The following is a 26,757-nucleotide window of genomic DNA, read 5'->3' on the forward strand; positions in this document are numbered from 1 at the left end:
AGCTAAGGGATATTGGATTGGGACCATAACAGCGAAGAGGGGGCTTATCCCTCCTTCCATCCAGATCAGGCTTTGATATGGACTTTTGTCAACCACCCAACTCTCTCCTGGGATCCTCTCCCAAAGGACAGTTGGTGGTGGGCAAGGAAAATCTCTGGAGTAGGCTCAGTGGTGGTCTTTACCCATGTTCCTACTCTCTCAAAGGGTGGACAAGTCTATTGAAGGTGCTTCCCCAAGCATGCCCTAACATCTAGAGCAGTCACGTCCAACTCCCAACAGACTCACAGTATACTGTCTACTCACAGTATAAAAAACTGGCGATGATCTACCCACTGGGCCAAAGTTGTTGAGCTTTTCTTAGGAAGCCTAAGTTGTTTTCCCCCCTTTTTTGGGGGGGGGAAGATCACTGAGGAACCAAATGTCTACCAGGAACACCCCGCAATCTGCCAGAAGATCACGAACTACCTTGGCACAAGGCATGCCTTCTAACAATTCAACCCAAGCAGGAGGCAGTCCTTATAACCCACTTCCCTCTTGAAGAATGGTGCCCTCATCACAGTCCCAGCCAACATTCATGTGCAATTTTAATGTAACTAGAGAGACACAGGAAGCACATGCAGACAGAATGTATTGCAAAATTCACTTTTTCAGTCCAAGAGAAGGGAAACCTGATGCCTTGATTTCAAAGTCTGTGTAAAGCAAGTATTGCTAAAATTAACGGTCCATGTTAAATACATAGTTAAAGCATAGTCTGCAAAATATTACACCTGCCATCACCCCACACCCAAATGTATTACCGAATTGGCCTGAATATAAGCCTCACTTTTTTCCAAATTCTGACTGTGAAAGTGCGGCTTAAATCTGTGACCTTACAAAAATTTGACTTTTACAAAATTGCTGCTGAAACAGACATATGGTAAAACAGAATGGGTGTGAGTGCCTGCGGAATTTTAAGGGAGTGGCTTATATTCAGGTATTGTCTTTCTCTCCCCCCCCCCCCCATTGAATTTTAAAGATGTGGCTTATATGCGTGCCAATACGGTATTTAAAACTGCCTTGGTATCTTTATTTTTTACTTTCTCTCTCTCTCTCTCTCTCTCTCTCTCTCTGTGTGTGTGTGTGTGTGTGTGTGAGAGAGAGAGAGAGAGAGAGAGAGAGAGAGAGAGAGGGAATCCAAGCTATGCCTTCAGATAAACAGAACATGAGATACAACTGAACTCTCATACAGATACAGTCTCCTAGGTCAACCCACAGTTAATAACATTTGTCCCTGGCTCCAGTGATAAAATAGACTTAGCACTGGCACAAAAGAAAATAGATATGAAAGCAATTTCTTATACCACCACAATGAAAAATGAATGTATATTCTCTGGTAATTAATTGTTTTTGCTTGAAGCTACAGGACTGATTTCAAAGTATGAGTTTAATTTTAGCAGACAAAAAAAATCAAGAATTGCTTTAATGAACACAACGAATGAAATCTTACACCACTGGATTATTTTTTTTAACAAGATTTTATTAAACATCATTTATAAACAAAGATGGAAATGCACACAGATTGGAAGCATGCAACTGACACAAATGTAATTTCTTGCTGCAATTTTGCTGGATTCACAGCATATAGGAAAAACTTCAAATTAGTGCCAGCTGTAGGCTTCCTGAACATACTGTTTCAAGGCATTGAATAACAATAAAGAAAGAAAAGAGAAAGTGCAAGTAAATATATATATATATATATATATGCATGTATATATATATATATGTCATATACCACATCTGAACTTCCCACTACAATATAAATGAAGAAAAACACAAGCTGTTATCTTGCCAACTGATCAGATTGTCCTTCAGAACTAATCCGTATTTGTAAAATACCTGATCATGTGAACACCTACGTCGGATCCTAATCCTTATTTATCAAATTAAATGAAAGCGTAAATGCGTATGAATGAAGTTATATACAAATATAGAGGTACTTGCAGAATTAAACCCTAAGGCATAACTGTGTAAAATGATTTGAGATGATCAATGAAATTACAAACTACTGGCAAGGGGATGATTTTCATATGGATTTTAGTAAGGTTATATCAAATGCCTCTCAACCATGTAGCTTTGCACCTAAAGCCCTGAATATTAAAGCAGTCTGGCAATATAAAAAAGTGAAGCTGGTACGGGTGTTCAACCACAAGTTTTCAGTTTTCTTCAGGCAGGTATGTAAGGAGGTGGAGGTTCCTTCTCCGGCATCTTTACTGCCATTTCATAGGTTGGCAGGACATACTATAGAAGGAAAACACAGATTTTAAATATATATTTATGTATGAGGAAGTTGAGAAACCAATTTCAGATAGCCTTGAGCAAGTTTCACTGCTATGTGTTTTTTAGGACAGTCCACAGAATGAAGTAGCTTATTGCTGAACAGTGTGTGTCAAGATACCTGCAGTTAAGAGTTCGACATTAAATCCAATGGATTCAGAACAACTTTACCCTTAACATAAACATTTTAGATGAAGCTATCACTTTGTGTCTCCTGGTCAAGCAAGTACCTGGCTTGTGTTATGAGTGGACTTGCAAAGAACTCCTTTGCCCAATGTCCAAAAGATTGCAAATTAGCATAAAATGAAAATTGCTCACATTTTGTGCTATTACTTTATCGCAGAAATCAAAGAAAGTAAGTTGCTTGGGGGTGACTGCTCCACCTCAAGAGTGACAGCATAAATAATAGTTAAGAGGAAAATGTGATTTCGGAGGCATCCCTCCTGAAAAGTTCACTTTCCTTCAGAATCACACACTCAAAGATAAATACTAAAATAAAAGTTTTCCCTATTCCAATTCATTACATGGTTCACTTCATGTAAGCATTTGTTGTTGTTATAGCATACATTACAGTGGTACCTCGGGTTACATACTTAATTGGTTCCGGGTTGTTGTACGTAACCCGAAAAGTACGTAACCCGAAAAAACTGCTTCTGCACATGCTTCGGGTTAGCGGAGTTCGTAATCCAAAAAGTACGCAACCCGAAGAGTACGTAACCCGAGGTACGATTGTACAGCAGACGCTTACACAGGGAAACCCATTACAGCTATTGCAAGAATTGTACTGCTTTAACAGTAGGCACAGATACAATTTGAAGCAGCTACTAATTTAATCATTTGTCAGGTGTATCCAGGCCATAAATAATGAGTAGATTCATTGATCTGGAGTTGCCAAACATTTTTCATTTGCTTCACTGTTTCTCAAGATTAAGAGTAGCAGTGGCTTTGCCTTAAAATGTTTGCAGTGGCTGCTTGTACATCATGCTAGCCCAAATCATGGCATAGCAAAACTCTGATCATGTGGGCTCCTGGATAGGAACTTGCAGCTGCTTTGCTCCTCATTGAAATACTCTCTTCAAGCTCATGGGTAAAGTTCTCTCCACACTAACCACAAGCTGTAACAAAGACCACAACTTGGTTGAAACTCAGTTTGCCTGGAGAAAGCTTAACCAGAAACCCATGTTTGAATAACACACTAAGTCAAGCCTTAGCTCAACTCAGCATGGTGCTGTAGCAAAAAGGCCCAGAGAAGCATAAAGCAGTTGCAATATCCTTTCTGGGAGCTTGTATGTTTGCATAGTCCCAGGCTTGGCTAACCCTGATATACAAAGACCACCATTATATAACATTTGCCTTAATACACTGTTGTCAGTTTGATACCAAAGCTGGTAGCTATTAGATTTTTCATGTTGTTGCATTTTGCATCCAAACACTTATGCTTGACAGCATAATGCTAATTTGGCACTTGTAAAAAATGAAGTTGGTTCAAAGCATGGGTAGACAAACTAAGGCCCGGGGCCTGGATCCGGACCAATCGCTTCTAAATCCGGCTCGCAGACGGTCCGGGAATCAGTGTGTTTTTACATGAGTAGAATGTGTCCTTTTATTTAAAATGCATTTCTGGGTTATTTGTTGGGCCTGCCTGGTGTTTTTACATGAGTAGAATGTGTGCTTTTATTTAAAATGCATCTCTGGGTTATTTGTGGGGCATAGGAATTCGTTCATTTTTTTTTTCAAAATATAGTCCAGCCCCCCCCCCCCAAGGTCTGAGGGACAGTGGAGCGGCCCCCTGCTGAAAAAGTTTGCTGACCCCTTTTTCAAAGACATATAATGTCATCAGCCCTGTCACTCAAAATTACAACTGGCAGCTTATTTTGGTCTTGTCAAGATTTTACCTGTGGAGGTGCTTCAAATGCAGGGTACACTGCGATCTCAGGCAAGTTTCTGTTGCAAATGTATTTATAGCAATTCCACACACAGTTAATTAGGTAGGCCTGCAAGGGGACAAACAATATTTTAAAATAATACAATAGCATATTTGTGAATTACATTTCTAGTAAAACCATACATACATACATACCATTCAGTGGACATGCTATGTAAGTTTATTTAGTTGTTTATTCCAGCACAAAGTAAGTGCTATCATTTTCTAAGTAACTAAAGGCTGCTACAGCTAAAACTACAGGACAAACACCTTGTTGTCACAGAGCCAGCACTTCTAGTGCATCAAATTAAAATACCTTCATTTTAGCTGGATAGCATGCCAACATCAGCATAATGTATATGGAGAACAAAACAAAGCACAGAGGAATGTAAACTTCAGAATTGCAGGGGAGATGGAATTTAATTGTTTCAACAGTTCCTAACTGTGATTGTGTACTCTTTGTGCTTAAAAAAAAACAGGTCCAGTGCACCAAACAGAAAACTTTTAGACTAGATTCTGAAACTGCTATGAAAGGAGCTGAAATTATCAAAATGAAGAAGTAAAGGGATGGTGTTGAGTGCATCCATTATCTCAGGCATGTCCAACAGGTAGATCGTGATCTACCAGTAGATCACTAGACATCTGCAGTAGATCACTGGTAGATCATTGGCTCCCCCCAGAGAAGCTAAATAACTGCCCCCCCCCTTAAAAAAGCTCAACATTTCACCTCCTCCCTGAAAAAACTCAACAACTTTGTCCTGGACCCCCCAAAAGGGGGTAGATCACTGCCAGTTTTTAACTCTGTGAGTAGATCGCAGTCTCTTGGGAGTTGGCCACCCCTGCATTATCTCATGCCTCTCTGAGTGGAAAAGCTTCATGCAACAGACCTCCACACCTATCCTCAAACTAATTTGTAGGCAGAAAATTAAATTAAAAGACAGGCCAGGAACCCCTGATGCATTCCACTGCCTAGAAAGTGTGGACCCTTTCCTGGATGGTGGGACAAAGGGGAAAGCAGTATTAACTAGGTAACCTGGTGCTGCAAAAAGGCTGCCTCCTAATTGTTAGCAGTGGGTGGGGAATCTTTAGCCTGTATATTTAATTATGTCTTCCAGGTTCCTGAACTTGGTCCACCAGGGCATTTTGGCAAACTATACCTGCCTGTCGTATGGCTATCACATAACACCAGGCATGGTAATCTATTATCTCCAATCTAATCATACACATAGTTTTATACAGTGGTACCTCGACTTACGAGCAACTCGACTTCCGTATTTTTCGACTTCCGAATGACCTCCGGAAGTGAAAAAAATGGCCGGTGCTTCTGAAATTTTTGACTTACGAAGGGAAAATGGCGGCACGATACCTCAACTTACGAAGTTTTGAATGCGGTTTTTTCGACATACGAATTTTTTCCCCGTTCCGAGGTGGCGCCTTCGACTTGTGAAGATTTCGACTTACGAGCGCGCCTTTGGAACGGATTAATTTCGTAAGTCGAGATACCACTGTACTGTATGGATGACATGTACTTGCAATGCATAGTTCAGAAAAAAATATGTGTCTAAAACATCCTAAAAGTTACTATACTAGTCTGATTGGTAGTAATTGTCTTCTTTTTTTAACTCTGACCTAGTACAACAGACTCTCTGCTTAACAAGGCCATACTCCATAAGCTGAAAAGTAAGAAGAATAGGGGCAGACCTCACAAACTTGTTCTCACATTTAGTAAACATTGGGGGGGGGGCTGGGCAGAGCTTATTAGCTCAATCCCAATCACCTTTCAATTTGTGGGGGTTGACCTTGTGAAGTGAGGAGTCCCTTGTACTCATCAAATGCACAAGGAACCTCAAGTACTTCAGAAAATTGCCTTTTAGCTAACAAGGGAATTAGCACACTCATCTCTAATTGCTAAAAACCCTGTTTACTCAGCCATAAGTTAAACACTTGAAGAAGGCTATAGAGAAAATTCAGCAACAACACTAAAAGATGTGTTCCCTAAAAGATGCAATGTATAGTATCCAAAAACTGACCTTCAAGATGATCACCAAGGCAAAAAACACCAGAACAGTGAACAGAAGACAGCTTGAATCAAGGGAAAGGAGGTCATCTTTGTACGGAAACTCTGGCTAGTGAAGGAAATAGCAATGTTTTAAATACAGACCAGGATAACGTTATTCAACAACTTCAAAAGCTGTCTTTTGTACTTAGAAGTTATTTTTTAAAGAAAAAAAAACCTATGCTTCCTAAGCTCTACTTTATCTGTAAAGAAAATTAGATGAAATGAAAACAGTTTCATAAGAGTATCCATTTAGCTTGTGACAGATACCATAGAAGGCAGGCCCATACAAGTTCCTGACGTATTTAAATATGACACAGATCCATCCTGGGAAGCAAGGAGGAAGTTGATGTGTTTCATTAGCATGGAATCCAAGGAACAAAGATTTTCCTCAAAAGTTTCAGAAGGGAGGAATACACCAGTCATAACCAGAACAAGGATGTCAGACTTGTTCTTTTAAAAATGAGTTTAAGTTATAATGACATTCAACCAAGCTGTAATTTTCATCCACTAAAATACAGCTACTAAATATATTTCAATTAATATGATATAAGGAAGAACATCTGCTGTTCAACAAACAAATGTATAACTTTTCTTTAGAAATACAGAAGTTAGGATCCAAACATACTGGGCATGTATGGAGGTCACTGTTAAGAATGAGCCCCTCACTCATTTCCCTCTGCTCCTCTGATGCGGCCATGAGTTTGGAAGTTTTTGCCTCCAATGTTTATTAACCAGTTTGGTATATTGTCTCAAATCTACATTGTAAACAAGCCAGCTTCATAACCCATGATCTAAAGCCAGCTTGTTTCAAACACACACAGTGTTAATCTTTATACTACAAGCTGAAGTGATGATAAATTAGACATGAAAGCTCCCAAACGGCTTGTTGTGGGCAAGGGGGAGAAGGGGGGGGGGAACAGGAGCCCAAGGCTCTCTCCAGCTCCTTCTCACCATGCAAACTCAGCTTTTATCTGCATATCAAACTCTGATAAACCACCCCCTTCGTCAGGAAAAGAATAAATTTGTCTCCGTGTCAGAATACAACATTTACATTTAGACACTTACCAGCTGATCCAGGTAGTCCTTTATTCTTGGCAAGTATGTCAAAGAACTTATAGCCACCAGACAGCTGAGAACAAAGTCAAAGAGCTGGTAACAGAAGAATGGAATCAGCCAGCCAACTCGATGCTAAAAGTGCAAAACAAGAAGAATTCATTAATTCTGAAGTGAATCGAATCTAGGAAAGTTAAGTGCTGAAAACCATTCATATATACTTACAGCAATTGCTCCATACACCATCATAGCACTTATTGTGAACATGAGGAGCGAGATAGCAAAGAGAACACATGCATTTTCTGGTGGGAGAAAAACACCAAGAGTCATTTTTAACAATAAAAGTACATTAAGGATTTATATTTGCCGAACATCCAATTAAGCACCTCTCAAAATGGACTGAAAACTAACACAAATGGCAAAGGCACTGTGCATTGGTTAACAGCAGAGCGCATCAGAATGTGGCAGAAGAAACAAATTTAAGTATTGTAGGCCTCTCTATTAACTGCTTTTTGAACCACCATTTTAAATATACATGATGAAGAATTTCTATCACATAAAGGGGATATTACAGCACACTGACAATCTATCAGTATGTAGGCATAAATGTTAATATAGAGCAGTGTTTCCCAACCTTGTGCCTCCAGATGTTTTTGGACTACAACTCCCATCATCCCTAGCTAGCAAGACCAGTGGTCAGGGATGTTGGGAATTGTAGTCTGAAAACAGCTGGAGGCCCAAGGTTAGGAAACACTGATATAGAGGCATAATGGAGCCCACTTCTAAGCTACCAGAACTCTCTACATCTTCGACAAATTTTAACACTCATGAATTTTTCACCACAATGATATTTTCCAAACTGAATTATTTTATCTATCTTAATAATGCTGGTTGCAAGGGGAGAAGTTAGTTTAACAATGCATATTCCTTAAGAATACTTCATTTTCTTTTTATGTTCTCTATAGTTTCACCATTGTTAGACAGCTTTGCAATACTACTCTTCTGCTGAGCATCTCAATGTCACTTGGTAGGGAGGGAGCACCTCGGCTTCTGCTATGCATTTTAGAGCAGCTGTCTTCAACCTTTTTAGACCCATGGCCCACCTTTGACCCAAATATGCATTTGGGGACCCATTTCTTTATCTTTTACAATATATGGTCATAGCGGCAGTGCTCTTGTTGTGACCCACCATGGGTCAGGACCCACCAGTTGAAGGCCAACTGAGTTTCAGTCTCCATTTCCTGCTTATCAATTTTTTGACCAAGTCAGCTTGACTCTACACAAACAGAATAAGATACAGTGGTACCTCGGATTACGAACTTAATTTGTTGCGGAGGTCCATTCTTAACCTGAAACCGTTCTTAACCTAAGGCACGCTTTCGCTAACGGGGCCTGCCGCCGACGTGCGATTTCTGTTCTCATCCTGGGGCAAAGTTTCTAACTTGAGGCAGTACTTCTGGGTTAGCAGAGTTTGTAACCCGAAGCTTTTGTAACCAGAGGTACCACTGAACCGTTTAATGTCACTTGAGATAGAAGATACTTTGCCATTCGAGTTTTATTTCTCTGAAGAAAGCTAAAAGATAATGCTAGGCAACACTTAGTCACAAGCATAATTCTTAGCTGAAAAAGGCATTAGTTAAGTTTCTTCTGTCTCCAGCTGAGGAGTGTGTTGTTTTCTATACAGATCTTTCTATTCTAATTTGAGAGATCAATGTGAACAGAACTCATGTAAATAGGACTTGTGGAGTGGTGAGGGATCTTTTAATCCAGGCTTCCTTAACCTCGTTCCTCCAGATGTTTTTGGCCTACAACTCCCATGATCCCTAGCTAGCAGGACCAGTCATCAGGGATGATGGAAATTGTAGTCTCAAAACATCTGGAGGGACGAATGAGGTTGAGGAAACCTGTTCTAATCAATCATCTTCTCACCAAAGAGAAACACAGACATGTTTCCCCATGTTCTGTGGCGTATGCAAAAAAAGAGGAGAAATTACTGAAAGCCACAAATTATGGCTTGGCAAGCTAAGTGAAGTGTTTGATCCCTGATAATGTACCTCACAAATGAATTTAAAAACACATTTTGATATGGAGTTATGTACTCTGAAAAACACACAACACACTATATCAAAGATCATTGCTCTCCAGAAAATATATATACCTACCAGCCACCCTCTCAGAGGGATAGTAGCTACCAATGATTTCAGATTGGATATCCACTGTTGGCACAGTATTAGGGTGAGTAACTTCAACAGTCAGCAAAATGCCCATCAACAGATTCACTACCTGCAAAAAACAAAACAAAAGCTACTACAGGAGAACGAGAAAAAGCAATACTATACTACAAACCACTTATATAGCAAAGCTTTCTCAGTATATTTACTCAAAACCCCACAAGGTTCAACAAGGAAGGCTCCCTAATAAGCACATTTGTGTCTGAAGTTTCCACTTGTCATCTGGTGAGGTTTCAGTGACTCTTTTCCCTGTCTAAAATCTGGCAGGTCAGATATGCTGGGGGACAGAAGATACAAAAGTTACTAACAGCAGACCGCCTGCTTACATTAGATAAGCTTCTTTCAACTATATCGAAGACATCAAAACAGCTCTAATTTGCCATTAAGAACTAGAACAGCTAGTAGTGAGTAGCGGATCCACTTTTCTCATTTTGTTCCAGTTTCTGCTCCGTGCCACCCACAAGAAATCAAGCAAAGGGCTGCACTCAATCGGGCAGAGGCCACAGTTGGCCCCTGGGCCATAGATTGCTCACCTCAGTTCAGTATTTACTCTGGTTTCCATTCCTTAACTTGTATTTATTTTTTCCTGTTTTCTACAACACAAGCACTTAAAAAGCTCCACTTTTTCAGCTTTGCATGTCAAGACTGCGGCTAACTGGAACAGGGTGAGCAAGCTTGAGATAGTGGGGGGGGGGGGCGGACTTAATTCATCTATTTAGAGTATGGAAGCCTCAGACTAAAAGAAAAGAAAATATGGTCTTCCTACTTCCACTTGCTCCTCCTGCACTGCAGGGGGTTGGACTAGATGACCCTTCGGATCCCTTCCAACTCTACAATTCTATGCTTCTTTCATCACGTCAACAAATGTGACCCACCCCCTTCTTTTGCTCTTGGCATCATTTCTATGGGGCTGTGCCAGTCCTTGAGGTCTCTAAGGGACTTAACAAGGCTTTTAAAGGAAAGGAATGTAAAAGTAGAAAGGACCGAAGAGATGCAGAAGCTGCTGTTCCAGAATATGTTCTGCTCTCAAGCACAGCACAGCCCATGCTTTCTAGTTATCAATGAAGAGAGAGTTTTAAGTTTCACAGAGGATAAGATTACCTTCCAATGGCTATTTGCCTCTGCATGCCAGTTGCTGGGAATCACAAGAGGGGAGTGTGTTGTCAGTGTTTGAAATTAGTCAGGCTCCAGGCGCATTTTGCACCTGGCTATTGATAACTTGCGACCAAGTGAAGATGCCTGGGTGCCATTGTGTAGAATTCTATCAGTTATATTTTATCTGTACAATTGGAATGAATTTCTGGAACCAAAATGCTTTTTCTGTGCAGCCTGAGCAGGAGTAGTCACCATTAAGAAGAAGAGGTCAAAATAGGCCAACATAATGTGGACTATCCCTGGATCAAGTGACTTTTCTTCTTTAAGCTGTCAAAGCTCTTAACCTAGCTCAAGGTTGTCTTCTGAACTAGCCAGATGTTCAGAATCAATCACAGTCAGTCCATCATCTGAAAAATAAGACTTTAGAGCAGTCTTACCCAAAAATGGCAACTAGACATTCCGTTTTGGCGACTGCAACTCTGGTTTAAGGAGTCACTTTGTGCCTAACTTACATATATGAGTTTCTAACACTGTGTTGCTGGTCCTGCTTGCAGGTTTTCTGTAAACATCTTGTTAGCTACTGTAAGAACAGAATTCTGGATTAGGCCTGATCTAGTAGTGCTTACATTCTCCCAACAAACTACAAACTAAACTCATTATGTTACATGACCTCCACAAGATACTGAGAATAAATGACAAGTGGCAAGGGGAACATTCAATTCTCCATTATTTTGCCTATCCAAATGGCTCACACAACACAAAGTGAAAGCTGGAGAGCAAACCAGTGCCAGAAGGAAACTTGATGAGAAACTGTGACAATCCCACAGATCAAGTTGTCATGCAAATCACCCTTGCAGAGACAAGTGGCAAGGTTGCTAAAAGGAACAACTTGTATGAGTAATACCACTTTAATGAAACACAAGCGACTCTTGTTACACTTAACTGAGCTATTAATATACCGTATATTGATGCTGTGATGAGACCTTTCTAACTCCTGAGAACTTTTACGAGCATTAAGATAACAAGCTGTAGGTATAAAAGCCTGAGCTAAGGAAGGCAGAGGTGATACCACCTGTGTTGTACAAAGGAAATGAAATGCCCGTACACTCCTACAGAAACACTGTGTTACAGACTCAAATGTTATATTTTAAGTCTGGTCCCCCAAAAGAAGTACTGGCCATAGTTCTGGTTATGGGGAAAAAACCAGTGCAACTCTCCAAACAGTGTTTGAAACTCCCATTGTTCCAGGCACATTTTGCTTTTGCAACACATAATTTCATTAATGCAAGCAGTTTCTGAGATCTGGGCGCAGTACTGAGCCTAAGATTTCAGATTAAAACTGCAGAGTGGAAAGAAAAGATGACCTTTTCATGACTCCCCACTTCCAGTTACTCTCTGAAGACTGGAGAAGAGACTCTCTTAAAAATATTAGGGGGGTGAGCAAGGGAAGGACTAGGCTATGTGAAAAATGAACATAATATTTTAAGCTACAGCTCATGCATTTCCAGCTTTGTATTCCTGTTATAAAAAAGCACATCCAGACATTCTGTTGTTGCGCCCCTAACCTAGGTTTAAGGTGCCATTTAGCTTCTAGCTTTCATATCTCAGTTTCTAACACAGTCTCCAAAAACACCAAACTTTGGAACACTAAATTCAAGGCCATGGGTTGAATTTAAGATGTAAAGATGTACTAGACACACCAAATGTTATGAATCTTGGCAAGAAATATCTTCATTTTTCATGCCTGCTCCCTCCGCATTCCCTATGGATTAACTGAAAACATTACCAACTTTGTGAGGCTTTTGGGCACATCAGCAAACTGGAGAAACTCATGGGCACCACATTACATTTTGCAACAATCAATATTGGTTACATTAGAATGCCTGTTTCAAGACTAATTTCAGACAGGGTGGGGAAGTCCTGCAGGCAGCAAAGAAGACCCCTGAAAGCAAATGGGTGCCCATGGGCACTACACCAAAAACCACAATGTAGAGTTTCTGTCTCTGTTGACTTCAGATCATATTTACATACAAGAGGCATTGAGTCAATATAAAATATTCACTTTGCAAAACTGCTAACAATTTCTAAACCATTTAAGGACCAGTATTTCCACCTCCTAAAAATTGTTCTGTAACATAAAAGGTCTTGTTTTCCCATCTAAATGGCTGTTTCAACAAATTCTAATGCTACCTTCAGTCTCCCAAACCGGTATTAAAAATGTTTCCCCACCTTATAATAAATTTCACCAATGCAACATATTTAGTTTATAATGAAATCAGCAAGACCGACTCCCAAATAATAGGAGTCACACTGGGAAGCCTCTCTCAATCTTTTTCAGCTTATTACAACAGTTAAGCAATTTAGGTACAGCATTCTGTATCTGACAATTGTGATACTATTATACCCTGCTCATCTCACTTAATGATCACCACCAATGAATAATTTAGAAATACAAACGTCACGGCAATCTATTCACCAAAGAGGTATAGGCAAGTGGGTTTTGTAACAGGAATTCGCATTCACTGCAAAATGAGCTATATATCTAGGAGAGGCTGAATATGAATGTGGACAGTTGGAAAAATATAAAGAGCAATAATCTGGCTTCAAATCTTTCTATCAGCCCAATGCAGTAGTAAAAATATTTACTTAAAATATTTCAAAGGATTTGGATGGTTTGACAATCTTTCCACCTAAGAAAATACGAATATGGCATAGCGTTTAATATTTTGTAAAATATTTTTTCAGGGAGCATGAATTAAAAATTTAAACTGCACATACAAACCCCCAATGTGATTGTTTTAAAGTATTCTAGCTTAATAGAAGGAGGGGTAGAAATCAAATGGCAGCAACTGAACAGAATTGAGACACACTTTTATAAAATGAACCGCAACACTTTCCTTTAAGTTTGCAAAAGAGGATTTTGTTTGACTAATCTTAATAGGTTTGTTATAATCCGCAACACAAACAGAAAACAAAAGTGCCTCATGAATAGACAGGCATTATGTAATAATTTGTGTTCCAAGCAGCCAGTGAACTTTTCCCTATTATAACCTTACCAAAGAACAGAGACTCAAATGCACTTTGCCTTGCATTTAATAAGTGTTTTTCTAGGTTAAAACAGAGGAACACAAGGTTCACTGTACCAAAAAGGTTTTATAGGAGCTGGTCAACTTACTGGGGAAATATGATCAAACACTGGTCAAGGGTTGCATCCAGTGCTACTCAAGTGGATTTCCACTTGAACAGTAGGACTTCCCCTTCCCTTCCGGCTGTTCCAAAATCTGCCCATAATGGTCCTGACTGCAAGTGACAGAGAGGAAAGGGCAGTTCCATTGTCCACATGGAACCTTGTTGCATGAGCAAAACTGCAGTGTTACATATAACCCTCAATTTAAAAAGCATTTATTTAGCACAACTACAATTAAAGACTTATGCTAGTTATGAAAACTCAAGGTGTGGCCCAATCCTACTCAGAAATCATTCAATGTTCAACTGGGCTTACTTATAAGTAAATGTGCATAGGATTGGATCCCTAGTTAATTGCAAAACTATTAAAATTATAAAATTAATGCAATGTATATGCCTCATTAACAATGTTATGCATTACAGTGGTACCTCGGGTTACATACGCTTCAGGGTACAGACTCCGCTAACCCAGAAATAACGTTTCAGGTTAAGAACGTTGCTTCAGGATAAGAACAGAAATCGTGCTCTGGTGGCGCAGCGGCAACAGGAGGCCCCATTAGCTAAAGTGGTGCTTCAGGTTAAGAACAGTTTCAGGTTAAGAATGGACCTCCGGAACGAATTAAGTACTTAACTAGAGGTACCACTGTATAGAAGTATGTGGCTATGTGCATTATACCGGTATAAGTATGTGACTATATAACACGTCACATCTGGACATTTTTATCTGGATAAAATCTCTATAATTACGTACCTCCCTCAACTGAGTATTGATCTGTCTTACTCATCATGATTCCAGTTTAAAACTACACTCTATAGTTTTAAAGTAAACAAAAACAGCTGTAGGAAAGGTCGTGCACCTACAATTTTGTTGAAAAGTGTTTGACGATCTCAATAATATAATGTATCCATACACACTTGGTTACATTTTTTAATTTTACTACCTACTGTAATGCAATCAATGTAAATCATGTGAATAAAAAGAGGTGGGATGTGAGCTCTGCCAAGATTGCCAAAGAGAACAAAGTTAGTTGCTGGTGGCTATAAACAGGATTTTGTTTAAGCCAAACATCAGATTAAAGGAAAATAACATTCCATGAAACTGCACATTTCAGGATGGCTGTACCCATTTGCCTACAGGCACCCTGATATGGACAGGGAGTATGACCTTTTGTCACATACTGTATTGAGAAAAATCCTTGCAATTCAAAGGATATCTGCAAGCAACATAGTAACTGGTCACGTAGCAAAGGGCTAAGGAGCTTGTATGAGCTTTGAGGGCACAACTACTTTCTGGGGGGAAAATCTCTGCAGCACTCGAAGGAGCTGTATGAAGCCTCACTATTTTCCTGCTCTATCACCTTCTCTGTACTATTATCTCTCCTTCCCCCTCCAATTTCAGGATGCATTTATGACAGAAGCTTCAAGTCAATGTATTTTAAATTTCCTTACTATAGTATCTAAAGTGTTAACTTCCCATGTACTTTCCCAGAGAACACATTAAATATCCTACACAGTCCATAAGGTCACTATATGGTTACAATATAAATACCAATAGTTCCCATTGCTTTAATCAACAAGATGAAAGAAACCACATCTCATAAATTTTCCTACATTACTTTAGTTCATAGAATCTGAAGGAGCTGACATCTCCTTCCACAGAAGAACACACAACAGAACTGCAACCCTATCACACCAGTTTTCTTAATGCTATGTTGCCATCCACCTGTCTTGAGACAATGCCAACATTCATGTCCCAAATCTCTATTGATTTCAACAGTGCATAGTTTTGTGTGCATAGGTTTTAACTTTTACAGCCTATAGTAGAGGTGGCTGAGCTGTGGTGCTCCAGATGTTGTGGAACTCCAACTACCATTAGCTCTAGCCAGCATGACCAAAGATAAATCTTTGACCCCAGTAACATCTGAAGGCCAAACATCAGCTAATCCTTGTTAATCTGAACCCTAATATGCCAGAACAACTACAGCAAACTTCAAACCTACAATGCAGCAGCCATGGTTGATCAAAATGGCTGAAAATGTACAACTGTCATTTCTGTGCAAGCTGCTTGAAAATGCTGTGCCTGATTTCAGAATCATCTCCCCCCCCCCCATTATTTCTGCTATCTATTATCTATCCATCTCTGCTTCATGTGCTTTTATACCCAAGTAAAGGTCCCATTATCTTGGCCTACTGCCTTGGATTGATAACTATAAACTTTATTCTAAAATGCAAAGATGCTAGGGAGCTAACAATTTTCACAACTAGATGGGCTAGGGGAAGTTGGGAGGAGACTATTTTAACAATACTACTTACTCCAGTGTTTATAAAACTTGGGTCCTCAGCTGTTGTTGGACTACAGATCCAAGCTTGAGAAAATGACTTACAGTACTCTGATTGTGCAATGCATTTGCAACTTGGTGCCATAAAAAAATACATATATTATTTTCTATTATATTACATTCCTTTAAGTTTTATTGTTTGAAAATTTCATAGCACTGTATATCCATAATCCAAATTTTTCATTTCAGTTACAATCCTGAGCCTATGGCTTTATTCCTCACTTAACCGGGTTGCAAATTCAAACTCTGATTCAAAGATCTAATTAGTGTTGGTGCATTGGCCAGGAATTAGCTTGACCTGCACTAATGTCCCCCAATTAACATTTTTTTCACTTTTTTGTTGTCTTGAGAGCTTGACAAAGGTGTACTCTTTTCAAGATGGGTCTTGTCATAAGAAACATAATCAAGTAGCAGGTTCTGAAAGCACAATTCTGCTACACTACAGCACTGGGGGGGGCCTTGCCCCTGCTGTAAAGTCTCAGAAAGCAGCAAGATGACTATTTTCTGCTTCTTTAAAAAAATCCTACCCATGCCAGGCTCAAGGGAGGGGCAAGGAATCGAAAGATTTAAAAAGTAACTTTACAGTATTGAGCACATTTATGAAACCTAGCTAATGAGATGCTATGCCGGATACGCCTTCTGTAACTATTGCTGCGTGGGAAGTGTCCTATTGACCCAATATTCCCTCCCACCTAGTACAAAGATGCAATCTCTTCCTGCTGAAAGGCAGAGACAACACAAACAGCATCATAAGGGTGACTGGTCACCCTCACCATGGAAAGGACAACTGACTGCATGCCAACACTTCCCTGCATACCAGCAGCTGAAAACATCAAAAACAGAAGATCTTGTGAAGACAAGCAAGTGATACAAAGTTGTGTTGAAGACTCACCCAACCCCCTCCATGCTAACTACGGTAGCACAAGAGTTTGACCTACAAGAAACACTCGCTGCTAAGTGACTTCCCCATTTCCTTACAGAAGTGGAAACTAATGTTACATATATTATGAACTTTGTAGCAAGTTACACAAGAAGCAGTGAGTTAATTTCTATTTCAATTAAAATTGCGCTCACAACTACAACCTTGCAAGTTGCTGTTTCAAAGCCACAATGCTATCTCAGTCAACATTTTCTCTATAGCACAAAAGTGCCAATTGTCTGGTTTTATTAACTCTTTCAGTAACATCCTCTTATAATATATCCACTACCATCTGGAAATAAAGCATAAAGTCAGCTGGAAAGGGAAGGGAGTAAGAACAAATGTTTAGCACTCAGAGCCCACTCTACTTGGTGCAATTGACAAAACAGGCATGTAGCATGGAAGAATCCGAAGGAGGAACACAAACCAATTCTCTCACACAAACCTTGGCAAGTCTCTTTGCGACACTACCTCCATGAGCGTAAAGATTTCACAGGTGAGAGGGTGTCGGGTTATTTATTTACTACATTTATATACCACTCTTATCTTCCAAGGAGCTCAAGGTGGTGTACGTGGTTCTCCTCCTCCCCATTTCATCCTCACAACAACCCTGTGTGGTAGGTTCGGTTGAAAGAGATGGTAACTGGCCAAAGGTCACCCAGTAAGCTTCTTGGCTGAGCAGGGATTCAAATCCTGGTCTCCCATATCATGGTCCAACACTCTTAACCATTACACCATACTGGCTCTCACCTTGGATTAGCATATGGGAGACCAGAGTTCAAATCCTCACTCAGCAATGAAGCTCACTGGGGTGGCCTTCGGCCAGCCACGGTCTCTTAGGGCTAACGCCAGCATAAAAAGGAGGAGAGCCAGGTACAATACGTCACCCTGAGCTACTTGGAGGAAAAAAATGGGAACACATAGCAACAAGTGCGCAGGTGCAGCTGCAGAGTTGCTTTCAAACGTCTTTGCAACGCTGCAGCGAAGAAGTTAAGCCTTCCCAGGCAGCCATGCCTAAGAAAGACCAACCGCAGGCGGCCAATCCAGTCTCCTTCCGGGAACGCCGCTCTCCAAGGTCTTACGTATTTGCTGGCAAAGTTCTGGAAAACACTCCGGGAGGAGAAACGCGCATGCGCGACCGCTCCACAGGGCACGTCAGCGCCCGAGGAAAAAAAAAAGACGTTGTACGGCTGGGCTGCGCGCACGCGCAGTAAAGGATCCCCATCACCCGGAACATCGCCTCACAACCCCTCCGAACGGACAAAAGCGGCCCTTTCCCCTTAACAGCGAGACCTTCCTTACCATGTACCAAGTGCCCAGGATGATAGTGCCGGTGCGGACATGGCAGCAGCCGCAGCAGCGGGTGCTGTAGAGCCGGTCGCGGGCCCGCTTGAACGTCATGGCGGTGTCGCTGATGGCGTCGGCCCGCTTCGTTCACCTCGGAACGGAACGCTGAAGGCGCTGTGGGGTCCCCTTTAAAGCGTCCCTACGCGGCCGGATAAACCAATCAGCCAGCGGATCAGGAAGTGAAGGGCTTCCTTTATCAAGCTCGCAGGGCGGGACCACGGCGCGCTATTGGCAGGCGAGCCGGCCACTCACGAGGCTCCCGGAGGATATGCAACCCCGCCCACCGACGCCTCACGACAGTACTGTACTCGGGAGAAAGAAAGAGGCTGGGTCTCGTGGCCGCGGTGGGAGGGGGCGAGGAGCGGCTTATGCGATTGGTCGCGGCCTGGATGTGGGCAGGCGCGCGCTTCGGCCGTTGGCGCCGCGAGCCTGCTCGCGTTTACCTCAGAGTTAAGCCCCGCCCTCCCCCCCGCCATCACTGTCAGTCGGATTAGTGGCTTCCTAGTGGAGGATGCTGAGAGGTTTTGCGGCCTTGACGTGAGGAGGAGGAATCTGCTTTAGATCCCACAGGGGTTACTCGCTTTGGGTTGCTCTGCTACTGACAAATCTAGTAAATAAATAAAAGATACAACAGCAAACCGTTAAAAGCACAAACAAACCGAGACGATAAAGCCCTTGGTTCCTTGCACTGCAGGGGGCTGGACTAGATGACCCTTGGGACCCGACTGGCATTCTTTGGGAACCTCCAGACCGAGCGAGGAAGTTTCGTTCTTTATGGGCCCCATCCATCAACAACAACAGGGTGTGAGGCAGGAGTGGCTGCCTGTCACTGTCCTCCATTTTTGGTACAAATATACACTAAGCGGAAAGGAGGCAGCCGGGAGAAACCTGTGTGCATCCTTCATAGTAAACCATTCTCAATCTCCGGCCCCCTGCGCACACAAAAAAGAAGTTGAAATACTATTAAAGTAGGATACTGGCAAAATTAGGCAACACAGATGGAATGGTTTTGACGCTTGTTGGCACAAGAAACCCGCTTTCTCTCTTCCCCCAACCCTACAAAAAAGCCATTTGTATGTGCCTTTTTTGGAAAGGAAACTGATAAGAGAAATGCAGAGGGCCTAGCACTTGCTTTCGATGTGCTGTGGTATATATAACCTTGCAGAATGTATAATTTCTGTGAAAACTTAGTGCCAGCAGATACTAGGGTGTCTGAAATTGTCTCCTATGCACCATTGCAGGTGCCAGTGTCCTGCCTCCTTGCCACCCAGCATACTCAGCAAATTCATTAAGCAAGTGGCTAGCATAAGATTTCCAACTCTCCTTGTTAACTGTGCTTTGGTGACTTTTAACAGCAACCTGCAGTAAATGAAACTGCTTCCCTTTCCCCCACAGCTTGATTGCTAAGAATTCGCCTTGAAAAGTCTACATTCATTCAACTCCCCTCCCAGGGAAATTTACACAAGCTTTTAAAACCATGCAATTGCTTTTATACTCTAATCATGCATTTTAAAATAAAATAAAAAATTCCTTCCAGTAGCACCTTAGAGACCAACTAAGTTTGTTCTTGGTATGAGCTCATACCAAGAACAAACTTAGTTGGTCTCTAAGGTGCTACTGGAAGGAATTTTTTATTTTATTTTGTTTTGACTATGGCAGACCAACACGGCTACCTACCTGTAACTGGAACCATGCATTTTAAAACAGCTTCATTGAAACAGCTGCTGCTAAGTTTTTTCCAAGAACATTACATCAATGTGCCTACAATGTGGCACACGGAGAGACTGAAAGTTAACAAGATACAATCCCTGTATCACAGTAGGCCAAAGTTTAATCATGCAAGAGCGGCACGGAGGAAGCAAGGTCAATAAACAGTTCAAAGTCATAACATAAGGTGACAGGAAAACCAAGGTCCAAAAACAGTCTGAAATCCAAAACGGAGTGGGGGGTCAGGGAAAACTCGGTACCAGCAGTTTTTGATACAATTGAGGTACTAGTATGCATATATCGATAAAAGGGCCAAGGGTGCCAGCAGAAAATGGCTAACAAAAACAAATGTGAGTACTGTCTGGGTACTAAAGAGCTGGTGCAAAGATAGTGTCATAGCATGCTTGGACTGGAACTGAAGGCTTTTAGATCCGAGCCCTCAGAACACAGCTGCAAGTCATCCATTTTGCTTGCATATTTGATATACTAGCTTACTTGGAAGTATTCATCTACTCCTGAGGAATCCTCAGGACTTTGGCATTTTGCAGCTATCTGAGCCAGCACCTGCACTCCTTAGGGGTCAGCCTCTGCCTCTGTCCCTGACATGGGGCAACTTGCCCTTTGAGGGGTAATGTTGAATTGCTGCTTCCCCTGAGGCTGCATATCTCCCTCGTGGGCCTTCAACACAAGCTGCTCCTCTGTGGTATTTTACTCTGGGCACTCCAGGTCATCCTCCAAAGGGGGTTCCTCTAGTGAGCGTCTGCACCATATATTTAAAGGACATGGCTTCCCCCAAAGAATCCTGAGAACTGTAGTTTGTTAAGGATGCCAGGCTTGCAGCTCTGTGATGGGGAAACCACAGCTCTTATGGGGAAGCCATGTGTTTTAAATGTGCGTTGAGTCTGCTCACAATGTCATAAAGTACTCGTAACTCGTAAACCCAGAAAGGTAGCCTGTACCTGATAAGGAAAGTGCTACTTTGGCCTGGAGAGGCAAGGAGATCACCTCTATTACATTACCTCTGCTATGGCACATTCAAGCAAGATGAATTGCAACACCTGTAAATCCACTGACTGCTGCCTCTGCCTCTTTTCACTTCTCAAATCTTTGACATCCTCTCTTGTCGATTGCACATTAAACAAAAGAGCGCCACACTCCTCCTGGAAGGGCTAAGCCAAGATATGGTCACCTAAAATGTCACTGCTTTGTTGCCCCTCCCCACAATAACCAACCCCACTGAAACAATAGGAAATATTTATTCAGCTGAATATTAATTTCTAGAGGATGAGATGGTTGGACAGTGTTCTCGAAGCTACTAACACGAGAGGCAGTGAAGGATAGGCGTGCCTGGCGTGCTCTGGTCCATGGGGTCACGAAGAGTTGGACATGACTGAACGACTGAACAACAAAAATTAATTTCTACCTTCATTTGTTGTATCAGGAAAAGGCATGCTAACGGGGTACATGCTCTCAGACTTGCACCTCTTTAAAGTAACTTTTAGTGCCAACCTTTAGAGACTGTTACCCCCTTGAGGCAGGGGGCCTGTCCCTCTCTGTAAAAAGAAAAAAAGCCATTTGTTCCTATCTACAAATAGGTAGATAATTAATAGCTAAAAGTTAAGCAGCCTGGGTGTTTTGATGGCCCAACTCCCCAAGTTTGTTACTGGACAGAGATGAATGAGCTGAGGCAGAATTCCAGTGAAAGCAAAGGTGATCTTTTATTATCAGTTGCAACAAAGTCCCCCAGCCCACCCCAGGAGGTGAAGAACCCAAAAACAAAGAAAAAACAACTCTCTTGAAAGGTTTGCATTTTGGCATGGAGGAGGACATCCCCTTCTGCAGGGTCACTTGGGATACTTGTCATGGTTACATCAGATACCTTTTTTTCTTTTTTACATACTAGGTGAAGTCAGGCAGACTGGGGTGTCACATTCCTGAAGATTAGCACGTTTTCACACAGTTCCAGACAGACTTTACACATAGTATTGACACTGGAAATAAGAGTTTCTTAAGGTAGTCTACATGATAACAGCCGTGCTCAGCAGGATGCAGAGATTTCTTTTGTGTAGGGTACCTGAGCAAACAGGGACAACCTTCTAGGGCTATTAACACAATAGTGTTTGCAGATTCTGGAAGAGGAACTCCTTTAGGCACTTCCCTGATGGGCATCCTACCTACATGACCCTAGGCTTTAGGGATTATGGAAGACCCAAAGATTCCCACAATGCAATAAAACACACACACACAGACACATTATATAGGCTCAAGAATCATACATTTACAAGCGATCTTATACATAGTTCCACAGAGAAATTTAGGTTTTCCTTGTTTTAACAGGCTAGCCGCTAGAGTGAAAGTTTCTGGCTTAAATGTTGAAGAAAGGTGAGAGCATATGTGGGTTGGTGCTTTGAGGTAAATAAGGATACAGTGGTACCTCTACTTACGAATGTGATCTGTTTTGGGGTGCCGTTCGCACCCCGAAAAGTCTGTAAGTAGAGCACCACTTCTGCGCGTGCGCAAAGCGAGGTAGACCGCTTCTGCGCATGCGTGAATTGCGGAGATCGCTTCTGCGCATGTGCAAAGCGCGCAGATCGCTTCTGCATGTGCGGCGAACTCGGAAGTAAACATTTCTGGGTTTGCCGCGTTCGTAACCTGAAAAGCCACAACGTGAAGCAAGCATAACACGAGGTATGACTGTACATTTATTTCATGTGCATCCTGGGGAATTGTGGCAGGGCCCACAACAACAGATGTATAGAGAAGAGGAAAGGTGGGTATGCAATGGGCATTTTTCTGATAAAACTCACATCTCAGCTGCTTCATGAGTCAGGCATTTTACCAGCCTGTGTTTCAAAACTGTCCTGGGCTGATGCATAAAATGCTTGGAAGTTAAAAAAAAAAAAAAAATCTTTTCATGTATTAAAGAGGTATACATCAAAATTGCAATGTAAGTACTATTGCTATTCCTTTTCTCCCCGCTGTGGGCAGACATACCTTTAAAGGTTTTTTTTGGTACACTTTCCCACAGTAAATGTTTTTCCTTGTTTGCAACTAGCTGAGTCACTGGTAAGATCAAGCATTACTATTCCACAGGGTTCAGTTACAGAACTATGTGTTGAAATCCTGCCGAGATTTGGATATTGGAAATAACTTTGCGACTGCAGAATGTATAAACGCGACATAGTTCTCCATTTAAAGAGCACGTTATCACTGGAGGATGTGTGTTACAGATAGTGGGGTGCCTCTTCTCTGATACTGGGTGTTTACATGGCTAATTTGCTTTAGTGATAGAGGAAGAACTATTGTTTGTGGCTAAACTGGAATCTGGCATCTCAGAACCAGATCAGTGATTTTGCCTAGGGCTTGCTGATCAGAAGGTCGGCGGTTCGAATCCCCGCGATGGGAGAGCTCCCGTTGCTCGGTCCCAGCTCCTGCCCACCTAGCAGTTCGAAAGCACATCAAAAAGTGCAAGTAGATAAATAGGTACCGCTCTGGCGGGAAGGTAAATGGTGTTTCCGTGCGCTGCTCTGGTTCGCCAGAAGCGGATTTGTCATGCGGGCCACATGACCCGGATGTTGTACGCCAGCTCCCTCGGCCAGTAACACAAGATGAGCGCCGCAACCTCAGAGTCGGACACGACTGGACCTAATGGTCAGGGGTCCTTTACCTTTACCTATATGCAGTGTTGGAAGTAGGTCCATTGGTGCTTTATTAGGGGAATAACAAGGATAAAGGTTTTTAGAGAGGGGCAACTTACTACAGTGGCCTCCAAATGCACTGCTGGTATCACTTCTGCATTCTAAATCTGTAAGGAGAAATGACGTATAGAGGCAACACATATTTTGCCGACAGACTTAAATAACCTTTAAATAACATGCTATTTATGTGAACATCTGCTTCTTGTTACTGTGGAAGAGAAGCTCTTGTTAATATAAACTCGCTTTCTGGCTAATGCAAGTTTTATGTTTGCATTGCAAACTGATTGAAACAAGAGCTGCTCCAAGCAAGTCCCATATGTAAAAAAAAAAATGCCCTTTGATTAGTAGAAGCAACATTCTCAAAGTTAAACGTGACTTCAGCATATGCATCTCTCCATCTCTCGTTGCCACTACAAACAAAGCAGTCACTTCTCTAATGACTCAGCAGGTTATCTCACAAGTTACCATCTGCTACTAGTTGCTCATTTTGTGGATTTTTAATGCTCCCTTCTTCCATTGAGTCCTGCTCCTCGTATCTTTTCTGTATCAAGAGCTATTTATATTTTGGATCTCCAACAGATCAGGAAAAAAAAATAGTCTGCCCCACTCAAATGCTTTTCACAGGCATTTGATCTTCAGAAAATAAGCAGCTAAAGCCTTGCTCCCCATGGAGATGAATATTACCATGTGGTAACATCTGCACATCAAGCTGCTACAGAATACATAGTGGGAGGGGGGAAGAACTGTTAAAAAGATGTCAACCTTATTTAAATTAGGGCAGTTGTGACTTTGGCTGTCTTTGATTACTGTGAATTGCCATATCCTCATCAAATTTATCAGGAAAACGCCACGAGTTCAGGGATGTAACAAAAAGGATTTAAGATTCCTTAATGGCCTAGACCAGGCATAGACAAACTCGGCCCTCCAGATGTTTTGGGACTACAACTCCCATCATCCCTAGCTAACAGGAGCATTGGTCAGGGACGATGGGAATTATAGTCTCAAAACATCTGGAGGGCTGAGTTTGCCTATGCGTGGTCTAGAATCTGCCTCCAACCTAGAAAATCTGCTACCCTTTTAAGTTTGGGGGAAAGAAAGACTGAAGGCAGTTCCCATTTGAATTTAGACAGGCTGGTAAATAGCTTTTAGAGAGAGGGAGGGTGGAGCTCCTGCACCTTTAGTTGTGAAGAAGGCATTTTAGCAAGATTAGCTTCCTTCCCTCTTTACAACTAAAGATGCAGAAGCCCAGCCTTCTTTTTCATCTGTCCACACAGAAAGAGAGCCAGATTGAAAGCACACGAGACCTGTGATAGTTTATCCCGTTGCTTGATGAGAATCTGAAGTAGAATCGTTAGTTTTCCAGCCTGTTTTAACAGCCTGCTTGCTTCCAGTAGGCTCTGCTAGTTTAATAAATCCGATTATAGAAAAAATATTGTTAGACGAAGGGCTGTAGCTTAGGAGAAGAGCATCCGTTTTGCAGTTTCAATCCTTGGCATCTCCAGATACGGCTGGGAAAGATGTCTGCCAGAAACCCTAGAGAGCCATTGCTAGTCACTGTAGGCAATACGTTTTTGAATTAAAAAAAAAAATCAGTACAAAGATGGGTACTTACATTGAGGAGGGGGAGAACAAATGCATACCTAAAACAAGTGTTTTGTTTTGGTACTTGTCATTGACCATAATAAAATGACTTGACTTGAAGTGGTTTTAAAAAGTTAACTTGTGGGGGGGGGGGGAACCTAGCTATTATCTGCAATTAATGGAACAGGAATTGGGCAATGAAATATGTGCACAATAGAAAGGATGCTGGGAGGTGCCCTTAGGGGAGCAGCAATTTACCACCCACTACTGTTTTAGATTACTCCTAGCAAGCACCTTGCTCCTTGTGAACCTGATTAAACCCTGCATCCAGTTTACCCCTCCTAAGCATCACCTAGTTGCTTGAAGAATGCAGATTCTTAAAGGGCCATTCCTGGTCTGAATACAGATGCTTCTCCTCCCTATGGTCTCCTGTCTGGTAGGCTCCCTGCACTGTTGAGCAGGTGTGGAACTTTGGAACTACAGGGGACATGATTCCTCAGGGGGAGACACAGCTGAGGGCCCTCACTCTATCTCTGTTAGCTTATGAGGGCTCCAGTGTCTGACCACCAGCCTCAGACTCAGGTGAGGAGCTGGGTTCAGGCACATTCTCTTTTCTTTTTCATAAAAATTTATTGGATTTTAGCAATAAAAACACATAAAATACAACACACATTACCTTATTGAACCAGTTGCTGTTGTTAACATAATCAAAGTATGATCTGCATAAATCTGAGGCTCAATAAGTATATCCAGTATTTCTGTCACCATGTCTGTTGATACCAAAGAAAAGTTTATACTGTACAGTAATAGGAGGTAGGTAGGTGAATAGAAAGCATAGCATAGTCTTTGTCGATGAAAATGAAATACCTCTCTGCATATCTATCAATTTAAATTCATATAAACCTTTGTGAAATGTTGTTGGCAGAACCCCAGATATTGATTTGAGAGCAGATAAAATACATCTGCCCAGGAAATAGTGCATTTTTTAAATTGATCTCATTCATCTACGATCTTACATTGACTGGTCTGCAGGAGGAGGACAAATTCCTAATCTGATTATAAATTACATGTGGATTCTGCAGGCTGTAGCCCTATGCTCACTTACCAGGGAGCAGGCCCCACAGAACTCAAATGGAATTAATTCTGAGTAGACATATATAGGATTGCATTGTAAGGCTGCAATTCTAAACACACTAGGGGCAGTAAAGCCCCATTGAACATGGTGAGAATTGTGTCTGAGGGCACTTTGAGATGACCTGCTTATTGAACATTGATCCTGATTTGTTAGCAGGAAGCTCAGATGTT

General features: G+C 41.7%; 1 protein-coding gene across 1 annotated transcript; it reads right to left on the bottom strand.

Moving 5' to 3' along the window:
• Positions 1-1,822: 1,822 nt before the first annotated feature.
• On the bottom strand, positions 1,823-18,705 carry LAPTM4A (lysosomal protein transmembrane 4 alpha). The gene is made up of 7 exons (XM_033142921.1): positions 18,422-18,705; positions 9,512-9,632; positions 7,575-7,651; positions 7,362-7,484; positions 6,268-6,363; positions 4,209-4,307; positions 1,823-2,277 (listed from the first exon to the last, which is right to left on the bottom strand). The coding sequence occupies exons 1-7, from the start codon at positions 18,518-18,520 to the stop codon at positions 2,203-2,205; spliced, it is 690 nt and encodes a 229-aa protein (XP_032998812.1). The 5' UTR covers positions 18,521-18,705; the 3' UTR covers positions 1,823-2,202.
• Positions 18,706-26,757: the final 8,052 nt, after the last annotated feature.

Source organism: Lacerta agilis, chromosome 3, assembly GCF_009819535.1.
Source record: "Lacerta agilis isolate rLacAgi1 chromosome 3, rLacAgi1.pri, whole genome shotgun sequence".
Lineage (NCBI taxonomy): Eukaryota > Metazoa > Chordata > Lepidosauria > Squamata > Lacertidae > Lacerta > Lacerta agilis.

Excerpts from the sequence above, each read along its gene's own strand:
- LAPTM4A (XM_033142921.1), bottom strand. The coding sequence starts at position 18,520 with ATGACGTTCAAGCGGGCCCGCGACCGGCTCTACAGCACCCGCTGCTGC. Across the intron at positions 7,652-9,511 it reads TCCCTCTGAGAGGGTGGCTG|AAAATGCATGTGTTCTCTTT; the intron begins GTAGGTATATAT and ends TTCTCCCACCAG. Across the intron at positions 6,364-7,361 it reads AGGACTACCTGGATCAGCTG|CCAGAGTTTCCGTACAAAGA; the intron begins GTAAGTGTCTAA and ends TTCCTTCACTAG.